The sequence below is a fragment of the Nothobranchius furzeri genome, chromosome 4, assembly GCF_043380555.1.
Source record: "Nothobranchius furzeri strain GRZ-AD chromosome 4, NfurGRZ-RIMD1, whole genome shotgun sequence".
NCBI classification, from domain to species: domain Eukaryota; kingdom Metazoa; phylum Chordata; class Actinopteri; order Cyprinodontiformes; family Nothobranchiidae; genus Nothobranchius; species Nothobranchius furzeri.
Genome location: NC_091744.1, coordinates 79,072,461 through 79,086,867, shown reverse-complemented (window position 1 = coordinate 79,086,867; position 14,407 = coordinate 79,072,461). Strand labels below are relative to the sequence as shown.

The 14,407-nt window shown below is 41.9% G+C and overlaps 2 protein-coding genes across 15 annotated transcripts in view; both read right to left on the bottom strand.

Annotated features, from left to right (window-relative positions):
• The window catches only part of mical3a (microtubule associated monooxygenase, calponin and LIM domain containing 3a), a 124,301-nt gene extending 115,447 nt beyond the window's left edge, over positions 1-8,854 (bottom strand). For 4 of the 9 annotated variants that reach the window (XM_070550462.1, XM_070550454.1, XM_070550455.1 and 1 more), the window contains exon 1: positions 8,655-8,854. The gene's annotated coding sequence lies outside the window, so the exon portion shown is untranslated. The remainder of the gene's footprint in view (positions 1-8,654) is intronic. The other 5 variants (XM_070550460.1, XM_070550461.1, XM_070550457.1 and 2 more) reach the window with 4 other exon arrangements.
• A 1,802-nt stretch (positions 8,855-10,656) lies between these two features.
• si:ch211-1e14.1 (UPF0606 protein KIAA1549) overlaps positions 10,657-14,407 on the bottom strand; it is a 52,601-nt gene continuing 48,850 nt past the window's right edge. For all 6 annotated transcript variants that reach the window (XM_054733294.2, XM_054733298.2, XM_054733295.2 and 3 more), the window contains 2 exons: positions 13,110-13,264; positions 10,657-13,003 (listed from right to left, as the gene is read on the bottom strand). In XM_054733294.2, the coding sequence (XP_054589269.2) occupies positions 12,806-13,003; positions 13,110-13,264 (353 nt within the window). In that variant the 3' untranslated portion in view covers positions 10,657-12,805. The remainder of the gene's footprint in view (positions 13,004-13,109; positions 13,265-14,407) is intronic.

The window sequence follows — 14,407 nt, the reverse complement described above, 5'->3', positions numbered from 1 at the left end:
CAAACAACTTAAATCAATCAGATAGTCATTTAATTAGAACACATATGGGTCCGAGAAGGCTCTCAGTGAGTCATAAGTGAAAATATAAGATAGATAATCTTTATTGACAGACTCTTAGGTCCAGATAAAATACATAGAAAACAACAGATCAATGAAACAAAATAGATAAATAGAAGTAAAAAGATAACAGCATAAAATTGAATAAAAATCTAAATGTAATTAAAAGCTTTACTATAAACTGTTCCACACCAGGTTAACCACACAAACACTTCAACCAGTGTTTCCTTATACTGGAGAAATAGCGACAACTGCTCACAGTAGGATCAGTGATTGCTAAAATTATACTGTTGGCAGAGCTATCCAGTCGGCCTGTAAAAGTGAATATGAGTTTTCTTAAAAGTGCTTTAAAAGTACAAATGCCTGCTTTTACAAACATCTGACTGGCACTGCCCCCTCTGGGTATTTTAAGTATGATCCTTAAGGCATCGTTGTATGCAACTTGCAGCTTATTCATGCTGCTTTGATTGTAGGATGACCACAGTTGGGCTGTGTAAAGTGGAGTACAATATGCTTTAAATAAAGCCACCTTAACTGGAGGTGAACAAAAACCAAACTTACGAGCTATAGTGTTATAAGTCCTAATTGACAGAAAAAAGAAATCTGCAACGGCTAAATGACTAGCATCAGGAGCGGACTGGCCTATCTGGCATTCTGGCACTGTCTCGGTGGGCCGCTTGGCCAAGTGGGCTGCTTGCACAGCTTGGGCCAATACTACTCCACATTTGGTGATCTGCAGAACATTAGCTACATGGTAACCCGAAGCTAACAGAGTTTTTCCAGGCGTTTTAAGCAAGAAAAACGCAGTAGAGCGGTGGCGTAGGATGTCCTGCTGATCTCCACCTGTGGAGAATGACCTGATCTGGAAGGCCAGGGCTCCCGGTCGCAGCGGTCTGGCCCTGCTTGTAATATAACAGTCCCGGTCCATATTAGATCTCACATTCGGCCTAGAGACGAGTCCACCGGCGGCAACACCCCCCACCCCCACCGCTCTCCCAATGGGGAGGGCCGACTGAGGGCCGATGATTCGCGAAAATGCCATGGCCGAATTTTGGTCTCAGTCCACCCCTGACTAGCATCCATATAAACTCAACACTGACATGCAAACTTAACAAAATACAAACAAATAGCAATTAAAGTCTCAGTCTTGCACAGACAGGTGGATCAAATGAAACATTAATTTTAGCTCAAACAGTCATCACACGATTTTCTCATTTGTAGGTGTAAAAAACTAACTATATAGGTGACTTTAAATCATGGAGTCAGCCTTCTTGTGGTATCATTTAACTGGTTGCCACGGTAAATGCGCTCTCTCGCCATTGTCCCCGTCAGCAGCTTGTCACAGAGTGTGGCGTCATATCAGACCTTCCTGTGTGAGCTTCATAGACACAGACAGGTTTCACTGAGGTAACGAGACATCCGGTTGTTCCTCAAGGACCAAATGGGACAAACATGCAGGTGAGACAATCAAAGACGATCCCTTCAGTGTGTGTGTGTGTGTGTGTGTGTGGGGGGGGGGGGTCTGAGCTCTGGAAACTTTGGATCAAGAAAATCAAGTGATCAATATTTGTAAAATATAAACAACCAGTTTGCTCATGATGTTATTTTCATGTCTATCTCTTATTTTTCCACAAATAATCACTGTGGTGTCATTTTGCATGCTTGTCTATTTCTGAGAATATTGTTTTAGGAATGGAGCAGTGATGAAGATAAGTTCAACTCTCTGCAGGATGGAGAATTTGATTTTAATATAAAATCACACTGAAGAAATGTGGAGTCCACAACGTTAAAGTAACAATAGATAGTTTTCCTTAAATTTAAGCTAACACTTTAACGTTGATCCTAGTGATCGTTGAATTAGAAACTAGACCAGTTTGATATTTGACACCACTCTGCAGTCCTCTGCTGACCAAAAACCACACAGTTTTGTGGGTCAGGTAGGTGTCCCAAGGGCTGCTCTACAGCTGTTAGCTTTAATGTTAGCAAGTTAGCATTGCCAATTTGCCGATCATCAATTAAAATCACAAGAAGAATAAAATTGAGTTTGCTTTTCCTGTTGGCATCATGGAAAGCCTGGAAGTAAAAGTAAGAGTACTGTATTTGGAGGAGAAGCAAAGAGCTAAAACCAGAGTGAACATCGGCACGACCTACACTAGTTTGAGGGAACCGGCCACAAAACCATGGATCAATAGTGACCTGGCTTTGTTGCTTCTGGACTTGTGAGTAATTATATTTTTGTCCAGTTGTGTGAATCTTTTGATTTTGTGGTTCATTTTAGTGTTAACTGGTTTGTGTTAGTTAGCTTGTTGTTAGCGCTAGCCACAGCAGGCTGCAGCAGGGCTGTTTATGACAGTTGTAGTTCCAATTTCAAACTGTAGGGCAGAGGAGAAGGAAAATGATTTGTGTTACTTTAAAGTGACAGTGTGTATTTTTCCTGGTGATAGGGGCAGTAAATACTAAAGTATTGCAAGCACGCAGTATTTTTGTGTTGGAATAAGACCTCACCAACGAATGCCCATTAGGGTCAAAAAGGTGCGGGGAGTGCAAACTTCAGCAAAATGACAAGCACATGAGACTCCATGCCAAAGAGTGAAGAGGTAAATGTGTAAAACAACAACATTTATTAAGGGTGAAAGTTTTGTAACCGTTTCTTACAAATCAGTAAATGTGTTTTGCCCTCAAGGGCTCCCGTAGAAGAAAACATGGCATCTAACATCGCCCAGAGACTTAGACCCACTCACGTGTATTTTAGACCTAATTTATATGTTACACCGCTGCCAAGATTTTTCTACAATTGGGCATCATTTCATTGATTTTCAACAACATTTTCATGGATATTTCCAGAAATTAACACTAAAAACTACACATTGTCACTTTTAAGTCATGTCTGCAAACATATGGAGCCATTCACAGATGAATACATAAAAATGTATTCAGTATATGTAGCAAAATATTCATTTGTGTTTTTTGTACAATAAAATGTACCATTTTGTTTTCATGTCTTATTCTTGAACCGTTTAATCTGTTATTGTTTTGTTTTCATTTATTTCTAACCCTAACTGATATTAATACACGATTTGTGTTTATCCTGAAGGTTTCCGTTTCAGCTCATTGACTGGGATGCCGCCTGACTCAGCCTCTGTGTGAAAGTTGACTCGGGTGAGTTAGGGATGAAGCAGCAGGGGAACAGGTGCACGCCGCATGTGTAAAAATTAGCCATGAATGTGCGTTACGTCTATTTATAGTAATCTACCCCTCCTGCCATCACACCCCTGATCTTTGTGTGTTGATGTGAGTGACTTTAGCTCATCGCAGACCAAAAAGGCTGTTTTCTACTTCAGTAACTTATCAGGATCTGATCTTCACTCTTCTTTTACGCACAAAAGATGTTCCACACATTATTTTAGGATGTAACCTACATCGTAATGATGGATGGACTAAAGATAAACAGAATTTTTTTGCCTTTCGTTATTATTTAGACCTTTTAGATTATAGATTATTTAGAACATATTTCTGCAGATCATTCAATTTATGGGTTGACGGTGGCACAGGAGTTAAGTGCTCGCCCCGTAAAGGTTGCAGGTTTGAGCCCCGGAGATCGGAGGGACCGGCGGCGTCAGTGCTTGGCAGCCTCGGCTCTGTCAGTGCGCCCCAGGGCAGCTGTGGCTACAATGTAGCTCATCCCCACCAGCGTGTGGATGTGTGTGTGAATGGGTGAATGACTGGTTGTGTTGTAAAGCGCCTTGGGGGGTTCCAGGACTCTAGAAGGCGCTATGTCGAACACAGGCCATTTACTTTTGATTGAATGGCATTGAAACTCCTCTAAATCCAAAACCATGGTCTTGAATCGGAAAAGGATAGAAGGGCTTCTCCAGGTCATGGACAAGGTCCTGTCTCAAGTAGAGGAGTTTAATGGGCCATTCCCATCTGTACCGGGTCGGCCCGGGCCGGGTAGCCCCAGTCGGCCCCAGCCTGGCCCGGTTGATTCCACACATCCTTGTCTTAAGCCCATGTGGGCTGATTCTACCCACCAATCAGAGGCTTGCTCTAATGGAAGGTGTGAATTTGTTGTCAGCAGTGGGTGTGTTGGCCCTGGTCGGCCTGAAGCAGACCCCCTCGAGAAGAGGGCTGAGAATGAGCCTTGGTTGACCCGGAAAAATACCAGGCCACCCAGATATGTAGACAACCTACGCTACCCGGCCCGACCCGGTACAGATGGGAATGGCCCATTAGTGTCTCAGGGTTTTGTTCACAAGTGAAGGAAAGATGGAGCATGAGATCAATAGGCGGATTGGTGCTGTATCTGCAGCGATGCAAATGTTGTACTGGTTTGCCGTGGTGAAGAGAGAGCTGAGCTGAAAGGTGGAAGGCGGTCGATGTTTGTTCCATCCCTCACCTGTGGTCACGAGCTTTGGGTAATGACTGAAAGAATGAGACTGTGGATACAAGTGGCTGAAATTCGTTTTCTCCACAGGGTGTCTGGACTGTCCCTTAGAGATAGGGTTAGAAGCTTGGTCATCTGGGTGGGACTCACAGTAGATCTGCTGCTGGGTCCACAGAGAAGCCAGTTGAGGTGGCTTGGGCATTTGGTTAGGACACCTCCTTGATGAGGTTTTCTGGGGACGTCCAACTGGAAGGAGACCTACAGGAAGGACACGTTGGGATTCCCCTAGAGGAGGGAAGTCTGGGCCTCTCTGCTTAGGCAGCTGTCCCCGCGACCCGACCCCGGATAAGCGAACGAAAATGGATTGGTGGCACTGAAGATACCAAGGATGAACGTGGCAGTCCTTCAGCTGAAAACTCAGACACCAGAACTAACACACATTTAAGAATATCCAGACTTTTTTTAGGAGTCACATGATTAAAACTCCTGGAATTAGTCTCGTCCATTTCACAAGAGTCATGACAGCTGCTTGTCGTGTTTCACTACAGCTGTTAAGATTCTGAGTGTTACAGGTAAAACGTGAAGGGAAAGTTGTCCACTAGGCACAGTCAGATCATTTTGTTGCTGTTATTCGTGTCCTAAAGAAACACTTTTTTATTTTCCAGTTCAGAATCAGATGTCGTAGATATCTGAAACTATTTAGTGTGATGAATTCAGCTGAAGGCACGTTAATCAGATAGATTTATCGCCCTTCTCCAGCATTCACGTCGGTTGATAAATTACAACAGATGTGTTTTATAAATTAGAGGCACCTCCAAAAAGATGTAATTTCAATTTTAGTTGCAAATTCCTAAACCGTTCTTGCTATGAGGTGCCTCACCAAGTCCCAGCACTGACTCGTGTGAGCAGCGGTTCCATCAGTAAATGTTACGTGTGTGAAACTCGATGCAGAAGTCGGACTAAATGATCATATGGAGCCCATGTGTCTGCAGAACAAGCTGCTTATAATTAGGCATCGATCTGCACTTTCGTTTAAAAGCAAGCTTTTATTTTTACCCCTAAAGAGCTGTTGGGCTTAAAATGGTGCAGGTTTTTTGTTATTCAGTACGTCTTTATTTTCTTCAAAACTGATCAATGTTTTTAAAGAATCACCTGTTTTTGTGCATAAACATATAGAATTAATAACTAAATTAATGCATGTATATCATTACATCAAATAACACCTGAACAAATCTTGAAAAACAAACAAAAAAATGTAACAAAAACAGTAGGGATGTAAGAAAATATCGATATGGCAATATATCGTGATTTTTCCCCCCAACAATATTATATCGATATTCAAAAGCCGTGTATCGGAAATATCGATATGGCAATATATCGTGATATTTTTTCCTGCGAGTATTACATCAATATTTAAAAGCCGTGTATCTAATTCTTGAAATAATTTACATGCAAACTTTTGTGTATTTTCTTTTCGTTTTGTGCAATTCAATCGCCACCCGCTAGTTGGCAGCAGTGTGCAACGGGTTTTGTTTCCACCATTGAACTGTAAATCCCTCCCATCATGGTTCAGATACCTCATGTTAAACATGTTACGTATCAGTTTGGACTGTTTATTGAACATTCTTACAATAAATTCAGTAAAAAAATTGCTTGTAACGTCTGACTGAATGTATCACAATATATCGCGATATATTGTATAGTCTCCCCTGTATCGTGATATGTATCGTATCGCCAGAATTTCAAAAATACACATCCCTGACAAACAGTATTTCTTCTTGAAACGGTTTGCTATCTTTACACTAAATACATGAGAACAAGTAATTTAATGGCTTCAAACAGGTCGTGAGAGGATGTAGTCATTTAGGTCCTCATTTGTAAAAAATGCCTACCAACTTGTTGATAGAAATGTTGAACTGCACTCACAACTGGATGTATCTGTCAACAAATCTGTCAGTCGTCATTTCTTTCTCAACGTTCCTTTTTTGGAGGTTTTACGCGCTCGTCCTTCGGTAGATGCTGAGCACAGCAATGCTTTGTTATGCTGATGTCTGCTGATGATGTCAGCTTAACTCCGTCTCCCTTCTCTGACAGAACAGGATGGAAACAGTACCAAGACACTGTTCAGGGGGAAATATTTCTCATCAATCACACACAGATACAAGATAATGTTATTTAAATCAGATTAGAAGGTTTTGTTTTTAATGTTTCTGGTTAAGCTTGTGTTCAGGGTAGCTCTGGGTGACTCCACAGTCTGTTGTTACTCCGATCACTGAACTCACAGTATTGAAATTGCATCTCGAATCAGAGAAAATCATGTCTAAAGTCCTCCACGGCCAATCAAGCACAACAAAAATACTTCCCAGTGTTTGTTTGACTAAATAAATTGTTAAATAAGGCTAATCAGGATTTATTTAAATACAGCAAATCTAAAAAAACGCATTATTTTACTCCACATTCCAAAATTATCTGGATTTCCGGCACAAGATAAGCCTGTTTATTTCAGATGCTCGTTCCGCTTTGACATGTTGACACCGATTTATCTCAAATAACTAGCATAGGTCAAATGATTAATTCTGAATAATTTTAAAAGGATGATTCTGGAAGTACAAAACTAGAGATAGCAAGCCCACAGACCTGGAAAAATGTCAGATTTCTTTAGATCTGTTAGGCAAGTGTTCATTCACAGATTCAAACATCTCAAATGACTGATTTATACCCAGCTTGATTACACATTAGGTCCAGTCATGGTGAAAATGTGAGGTTTTGGATCATCAACGGATCTATTCTCCACTAACCAAACCTGAAGACCACTGCTACTGATGGTCTGACATGATCTGCTGGACAGATCCAGGGTCTGCTGACAGAGACTAATGCCATCAGATTAGTTGTGGCCCACTGGGAAGCTTTGTAAAGTCTAAGAAGATGCACAAATCACAAAAGTATGGGTTGTTATTTCACAAAAGTAACGGTGAGTACACGTTTACTGTTTGATATTTTCTGCAGCTTGGCCTGCAGAAAGCAACTGGCAGCAGCTGACGGGCAGGATCGGTGTCTGAAGTCAGAGCTCAGGGCAGCTGCTGAACAAATGGGCACTTGCTCATGAATGACAGCTATTCACCTCCCTCTTGTGCATCACATGAACGTTACCTCCTACTCTGCACAGCACAGCACACAATATCACAGTGTCTTCGGATACAGCAGAGCCTGGTGGGGAGGGAGCGAGGGAGGCTAACCTGGTTGTTTGACCTTGAGCACATGAATCGTTCACTGCAGAATGAGATGCAAGAGCGAGAGAGAATGACCCGACATGAAAAAAACGTGTGAAATCAACTATGGGTCGTTAAGTTTGATGAAATAAAAAAAATCAGTACATAGGGAAGCATCAGCTTTGGGGAAACTTTTCTTCCACTTCTGCTCTTTCTGCAATACAGACCGATGATGCAGGAGGTCGTGCTAATTAAATGAGCTGTAACCATAACTTAACAACATTTGTTTCGGTCTCCACCTTAAAAACGAACACTAAAAAACTTTGCATTCCCTGATGCCAGTGAGACACGGTGATAGGAAAAACGGATCCAATTACAGGGCAAAGATAAGCCTACGATGGCTGGTGGAGGAGGAACCAGAGATTTGATGGCGGTGGTCTGGTGGAGGGTGCACAGCAGAGGAGAAAACAACAACATGCTGCAGGAATCACCAGTGCATGCAGCTTTAGAAATGACTGAACTAAAGGGTTTCCATACTAAGAGATCCATCCACACAGCACACAGACAAGAGCAATTTCATGGTCCTCAGCTAGATTCTGCACATGATGCTGCAGCATCTGTGAGCCAAATTACAGCTGCAGGTCTCATGCTCTATAACAACAAAGCATGCTGGGAATTGCATATTAGGTGAGAAAAGTCCACGTCCTCCACAGTACCACCAATGCAACAACTGCATTCTCATCTATTGATCATAAAACGCAAACATATTCCCACGTTCACTGTCAGCAGAAAACATGGATGCCAGTTTTTAAAGACACAGCACCTGTTTTTGAGAGTCAAGTGTACACAGAGCTGCACGCACAGCACAAAAATATCAGCAGCCACATTGCATCAAGTGCAGTCAGTCCTAGAGAGCACACAGCCCAGCAGCAAAACAAACAACAGTGCTACACAGACACACGGCTTGTTGCCTCTAAAGTCCTGAGATGTGCAGTCTTACTCACAAGGGATTCCCGAATCTACGCTGGGATCACTGGAAAGGGAAGAAATCCTCTTCTCTCCTCCGTCAAAGGATTTCTGTCCCAGAAACCCCCCTGTGCCTTTCACCAGCACGCTGAAGCAGCTGAAGACACAGAGACAGACAGATCTGCAGTGCTGAAACTGTCAGTGTGCTGTAATGCCAGCCAGGACCTGCCTCCTTCAGTTTTTTTCCTCCCTTCCCTTCCCCTTCCACCCTCCCTCTTTGCTTGCTCACAAGGTCAGTGGGCAGAACAGCAGATCTGACTCCTCCCTCCTTGTACAATACCCTCTTACAGGCTGGACACCCCAGTGATAATTACCACCATGATCCAGATTAACTCCTGGGCGTGCTCTTGTTGTGCTGCGATGGGCAACATGCAGACAGGATTACCTCTTGGGAAGATGGGTGGATGAAGGGCAAAGTTAAGACCCCATAAAAAGAGTAAGAAGCAGCGAGACAGAAACATGCGGGGAACTGGAGACAAAAACCAACCAGTGGCGTGTCCGGATCTTTTAAAACGGGGTGGCCCAGGTGAGGCACAACTTTGTGCATGGGAGGCACCAATGGTTATGCTTTTTTTGTTTTACCCCCAAGCCTTTTGTGGACAATGAAAAGCCTATTTAAAGGTAATTTAGTGTGGTGGCACCTGGGGTGGCCAATCAGATTCCAAGGGTGGCATGTGCTACCCCCAGGCCACTCCCTGGACACGCCCCTGAAACCAACTTGGAGACATAAAGCACACAGATCTGCAACATACAGGCACACTAAATCTGAGAAAAATCTCTGGAATGCAAAGAATAATAAATCAGTTGGAATAGAAAGCCTGAATTTGCCTAAGAGGAAACTAAAGTCAGAACTCAAACAGATGAGTTGTAATTTTTAGGTCTTGACAGTTTTTTTTAATATGAAACTGACTTTTTATAGAAAACAGAAAAAGGGAAATTCTTCAAGTTGTATTTAGTTTAATAAATACCACCCCAGGTTAATTCTACATGTAAACAATGCAATTGTATTAATTAGAAATATCAAATATTAATGAGTGCTCTGCAGAGCCGGATAAGCTGCCTCAGCTTCCAGTGATGAGTTCAAACTCAGCAGATGAGCAGGACGTGCTTAAAGAAACTATATATTTATGTCTTACCTGAAAATCTCGTGTTGCATCAAAACAAAACTATTTCTTCTTCTTCTTTTGCTGTAAACGATTCAGTCTTTAAGACAGGAACGTCCTTGGGTTCATTTCTGGGGGATTTTGTGTTCCCCTCTTTGCATTTAGTGGTAGAATGTTTTCTTGTTTTTTATAGACTGTTTCTACATTCTGACTTTTACCCATTTTACCTAATTTTCAGCACAAAAAAAATTAATATATATATATATATATATATATATATATATATATATATATATATATATATATATATATACACTTTTTGCATTTCTATAACAAGAAATAATATTTGGTTTCTTTTCATTGCGTCGAACAATTTAAAGATCCTCTGCCTTGGGCTGACAGTTGCTAACAGAAACTCAAGCTTAAGCTACATTTCTTGCATTGTCCTGACACCCTGTGGTTGCAGGTGGTAACTACAACACATACATTGAATAACAACTGCAGCATTTCAGTAGCAGTTATCATCTTTAGATGTTTACCAGTTTTCTGGTTGAACTACCTGTGTAGCATGTCCTCTCGCACTGCAAAACCCTGTTAATAACTGCACAACCCCGGTCAGGTGTGCTGACGCAAATCAGCAGAATGAAAACACACCTGGTTTAAATAAAGGGTGATTAAAGGCTTTTGCACTGATAGCTCAGTTATTCAATCAGGTGTGTTGAATCAGAAAAACATCAAAAACATGTGGGTTATTAATCCTGTAGTCCTAAAATTGGACATAATTAATTCAAAAAGTCTAATCATTTAATGTGATGTGGGTGTGTTTGACATCCAAGTTAACCCATCTTTACATGTAACATGGAGACACCATGAGTGATAAGTTTCTTCTTTTGTATTTCAAGATGTTTTGAAACAGCATGCACAGAAACAAACCAGTGAAAAAGCAAAAATCAAACATGGAACAAGAGACAGATGACAAGTTGGGCCAGCCAGCTGATCATTTACAGTGTAGAAAAGAAAATGTGTAGTTACAGTACAGAGCCAGCAGATGGGGGCGCTGAGCCCGAGGTTGGTAACGTGAACATGGACAGACAACAGCTTGAGTCACTGTGACGTCATTGCATTTCATTCATTATTTACAGCGATGCTTTCAAGTGTCCACAGACAAACTGGTTTAACATTTGGTCTGTTTTCTAGTAGAGTTCAAGTGTTTTAGCTGCATGTTGCGTTGCGATTTACTGATTCGGGCCAGTTCAAAAGGCACATCACAGAGATCACGGCCAAACATTTATAATCCATACCGGGACAGCAGCACGCTCTCCAGAAACATACGTAACGCTTGCTTTTAAAATCCATATTTTATCTTTTTATTTCACTTAAATAAATTAATACTTCAGGTCCAAACGCGTCACGTAACTTCACATCAGAGAAATGCCACGTACCCCCCAAAAACAGAACAAACAAAACAAAGAAATTAGCAGCAGTTTGAAAAGCACAAAAAGGACATGTGACGCGTTCAGATGGTGGAGAACGTTCCCTTTTTAAAAAGGCAGAACACGTTTTGAAGTACTGCTCGTAAAAGACGTGGCAACAGAAACAGAAGTTCATCACTTTCCCCAATTAACGCTTTACTGCATGACACCTAAGAGTCCTTTTACTGTAATCTTTCTGAAAGACATCAGCTGTAGCAAGTAGTCTATAGCGTGGATCCAGTTCCAACTCAGAACACACGCAGCACACGCTGTCACCTTATAATCATGCTTAAAGGCCATTTCTGTCCCGTGTGGGAACTTGCCAATCAGCTACAAAACATACATTAAAGAGCAAGTCACCCACAAATAAACTTTTTTTTTTCTGATAAACTAAATATACATTTTTACTGATGTGTGTGTGTGTGTGTGTGTGTGTTTGCATATGTCTGTTAATGTTTTAAACTGTTATGGGAATTTCGGGTCGTTTTGTAAAGCACTTTGCTTGAAAAGCGCTTTATAAATAAAATCTGATTGATATAAATGCGTGTCTATTCATGCCGCAGACATGCATGTGTGTGCAGTGAATAGTTTAGCACTTTAGTGCTTTTTAGTAAAAATTTTTAATTTTCTGCCTAATTTGTTAGTGTTGTAAAAGTGTAGGTAAAAACTCTGCACTGCATTTGAATTTAAATCTGCCATCGCTATTGGCTAAGAGGTACCCTAGGATGTTAGCTAGTACCATATGATGTCACAATGTCGTTGTGAGCCTGTTAGTGTGTATTTGTTAGCAGCTCCGCCCTTTCGGTCTGCCAGGCAACTGCATTTGGTGCATTTTTCAAACAGGAAGTGGAAGTGGAGTAATAATCTGGTAGGGGGTGACTTGCTCTTTAATGACACAGCTAACTGAACCATTTTGCTGATTGGGAACTGCAACGGTACTTTAGGCTCAATCAGTAGACACGTTTCTGCAGGAGTGGACTGGGATTATAATTTAGCCCTGGAATATGGAATATCTCCATCTATCCGGCCATGTGCATTAGCGGGAATTGGGGAGTGCCGACAACGGCCCTGAGCACACAGGCTGTTCTGGGACTCTCCAGAACTCACAGGTTGGTAGTCTGCTTGTGTGTTTCGGTGAACTACGTCACCGTGTCAACGGCAGAAAACAGAAGGAGGAAGTTGAGGAGGAATTATAGAAATCCATCCACGGTGATTTGAGGGATGAACTAATAAAAACTCCTTAAAACATGACACGAGGGTGCTTCTGTTCATGAAGGCAATTTAGGAATACAGACATGACACAGAATACCGAGTCTGCAGTAATACAGTGGAAATCTAAAACGTTCAACATCTACAGTGGCAAAACCGTGGATTTGTCCCACCCTCCAGGGGATAGTCCACATATCCTAACACATCCCCCTAGTAGAAGTCTCACAAACGTCCCACGTCTTCAGTTCAGTAAAGCAGGACAAATTCTCTGCTGTACAGCATCTGGAGCTTCCATGGGAAGCATTGTCAAGTTCAGGGAACAGACCGGACGCGACTTTTACAGATTCAGCTGTGGTAGCTGGAAACCGCCGCCTGTTTCTGGGACAGACGCAGCAGCTCCTCTCTGATGGCCTTGATCAGAGATGCGGAGGATTGCGTGGGAGGAGGCGTGCCGAGGGGCTGTGGAGCTGTCAGATAGGCCACGCCTGCTGCGTCTAAGTGGGAAGGAGGGGCTGTGGGCTCCCTGGTTCCACTCCTGTGCATCTAGAACACAAGATAGTGGGGGTCAAGAGGTCAGGGCGGTCTTTGTCGATTGAATTAAAAAGACATGGTTTTCAAGAGTAAAAATCTAAATATTTTTCTATCTTACAGCATCTTTTTCTGCCTCTATCCTGGAGAAATTGTTATCATGGTAGTGATTCCAGCCCAAGCCTCCATTCTGGCCCGGAGCCGTCCTGATTCCTGCTGGGTAACCGTTCATCCGGCTGGACAAGCCTACTTGTGTGAGATGATGGAGCTGGGCACCTAGAAACACACAAACACACACAGCAGACTTTACTTTACTCGACACCCAATCCTCAGCAGCTCCTCAAATATACTTTGATCTAATCAACAAAGTCTAAGAGGCACTTTGTCTGCAGAGTGCAGCACTCAGTATGCTAAAGGCCAAAATACATTTCTATTATTCTAAGTCACATGATGGTGTTAGAACATCATCAGCTGCTTGAATCATTTAGGGAAAAAATAAATTGCACGAGGTTATTGGCTGCCTTTATTTGTCTGAAATGTTTCAAAGTTATTGGTGTCATACTTGCAGTCATTCAGTCAAAAGTTAATTAGCATATTTGTTTCAAAATTGTTACAAAATCATTACAAAATTATAAAATAAAATGTAAAAAAGGGGTTTGCTTCATTTAATTTGATCCGGGCTTGTTGCAAAAATAAAAATTACAGAAGTACTCAACAACACCCCCTAGTGGTAAAATATAAAATAAACATGAGACACTTCAAGGCATTCTTTGCTAAATTTGTTATATTTTTATATCATTTTCTTAAGCCAGCATGTGCTAAAATGACCCTTTACAGCAGGGGTATTCAATTCTGGGCGTGGATGGCCAGTATCGAGGGTGTTTTAGTGGTTTCTCTGCTCCAGCACACTTGATTCAGTGGTAGAATCACCTGTACAGCAGCTCATCCAGCTCTACAGAAGCCTTTTAATTACCTGTTGATTGAAATCAGGCATTGAAACAGAGTTAAAACTAAAACGTGCTGGGTACCAGCCCTCCAAGACTGGAACTGAATACCCCTGCTTTACAGGTTTAATGAAATGTCATTCAGACCCACTGCCAACTGTGGCTAGAATATTGCACTTGCAACTTCAGAGTTGAGGGCTGCCTCCTGCTGGACTTAGTAAAAGTGGAGCGGACATGCCTGGGGCTGGAGTTTGCTTCCAGAACGTTTCCTGAATGTTTTAGATCGTGAGCACAGCTGATTTGTTTGATTTAGTGATGAACCACTCCTCTAGAAACCAATGAAAGCTGAGGAGACATTTCAGCTGTTAGATTAATGTCTTACAAAGACAAACCTACAGTAAGGAGATATATTTCACTTTTGGTTTGACTAAACGGACACTAGGGGGTGCTAAAAGCAAGCCAAAACTGCAACTTC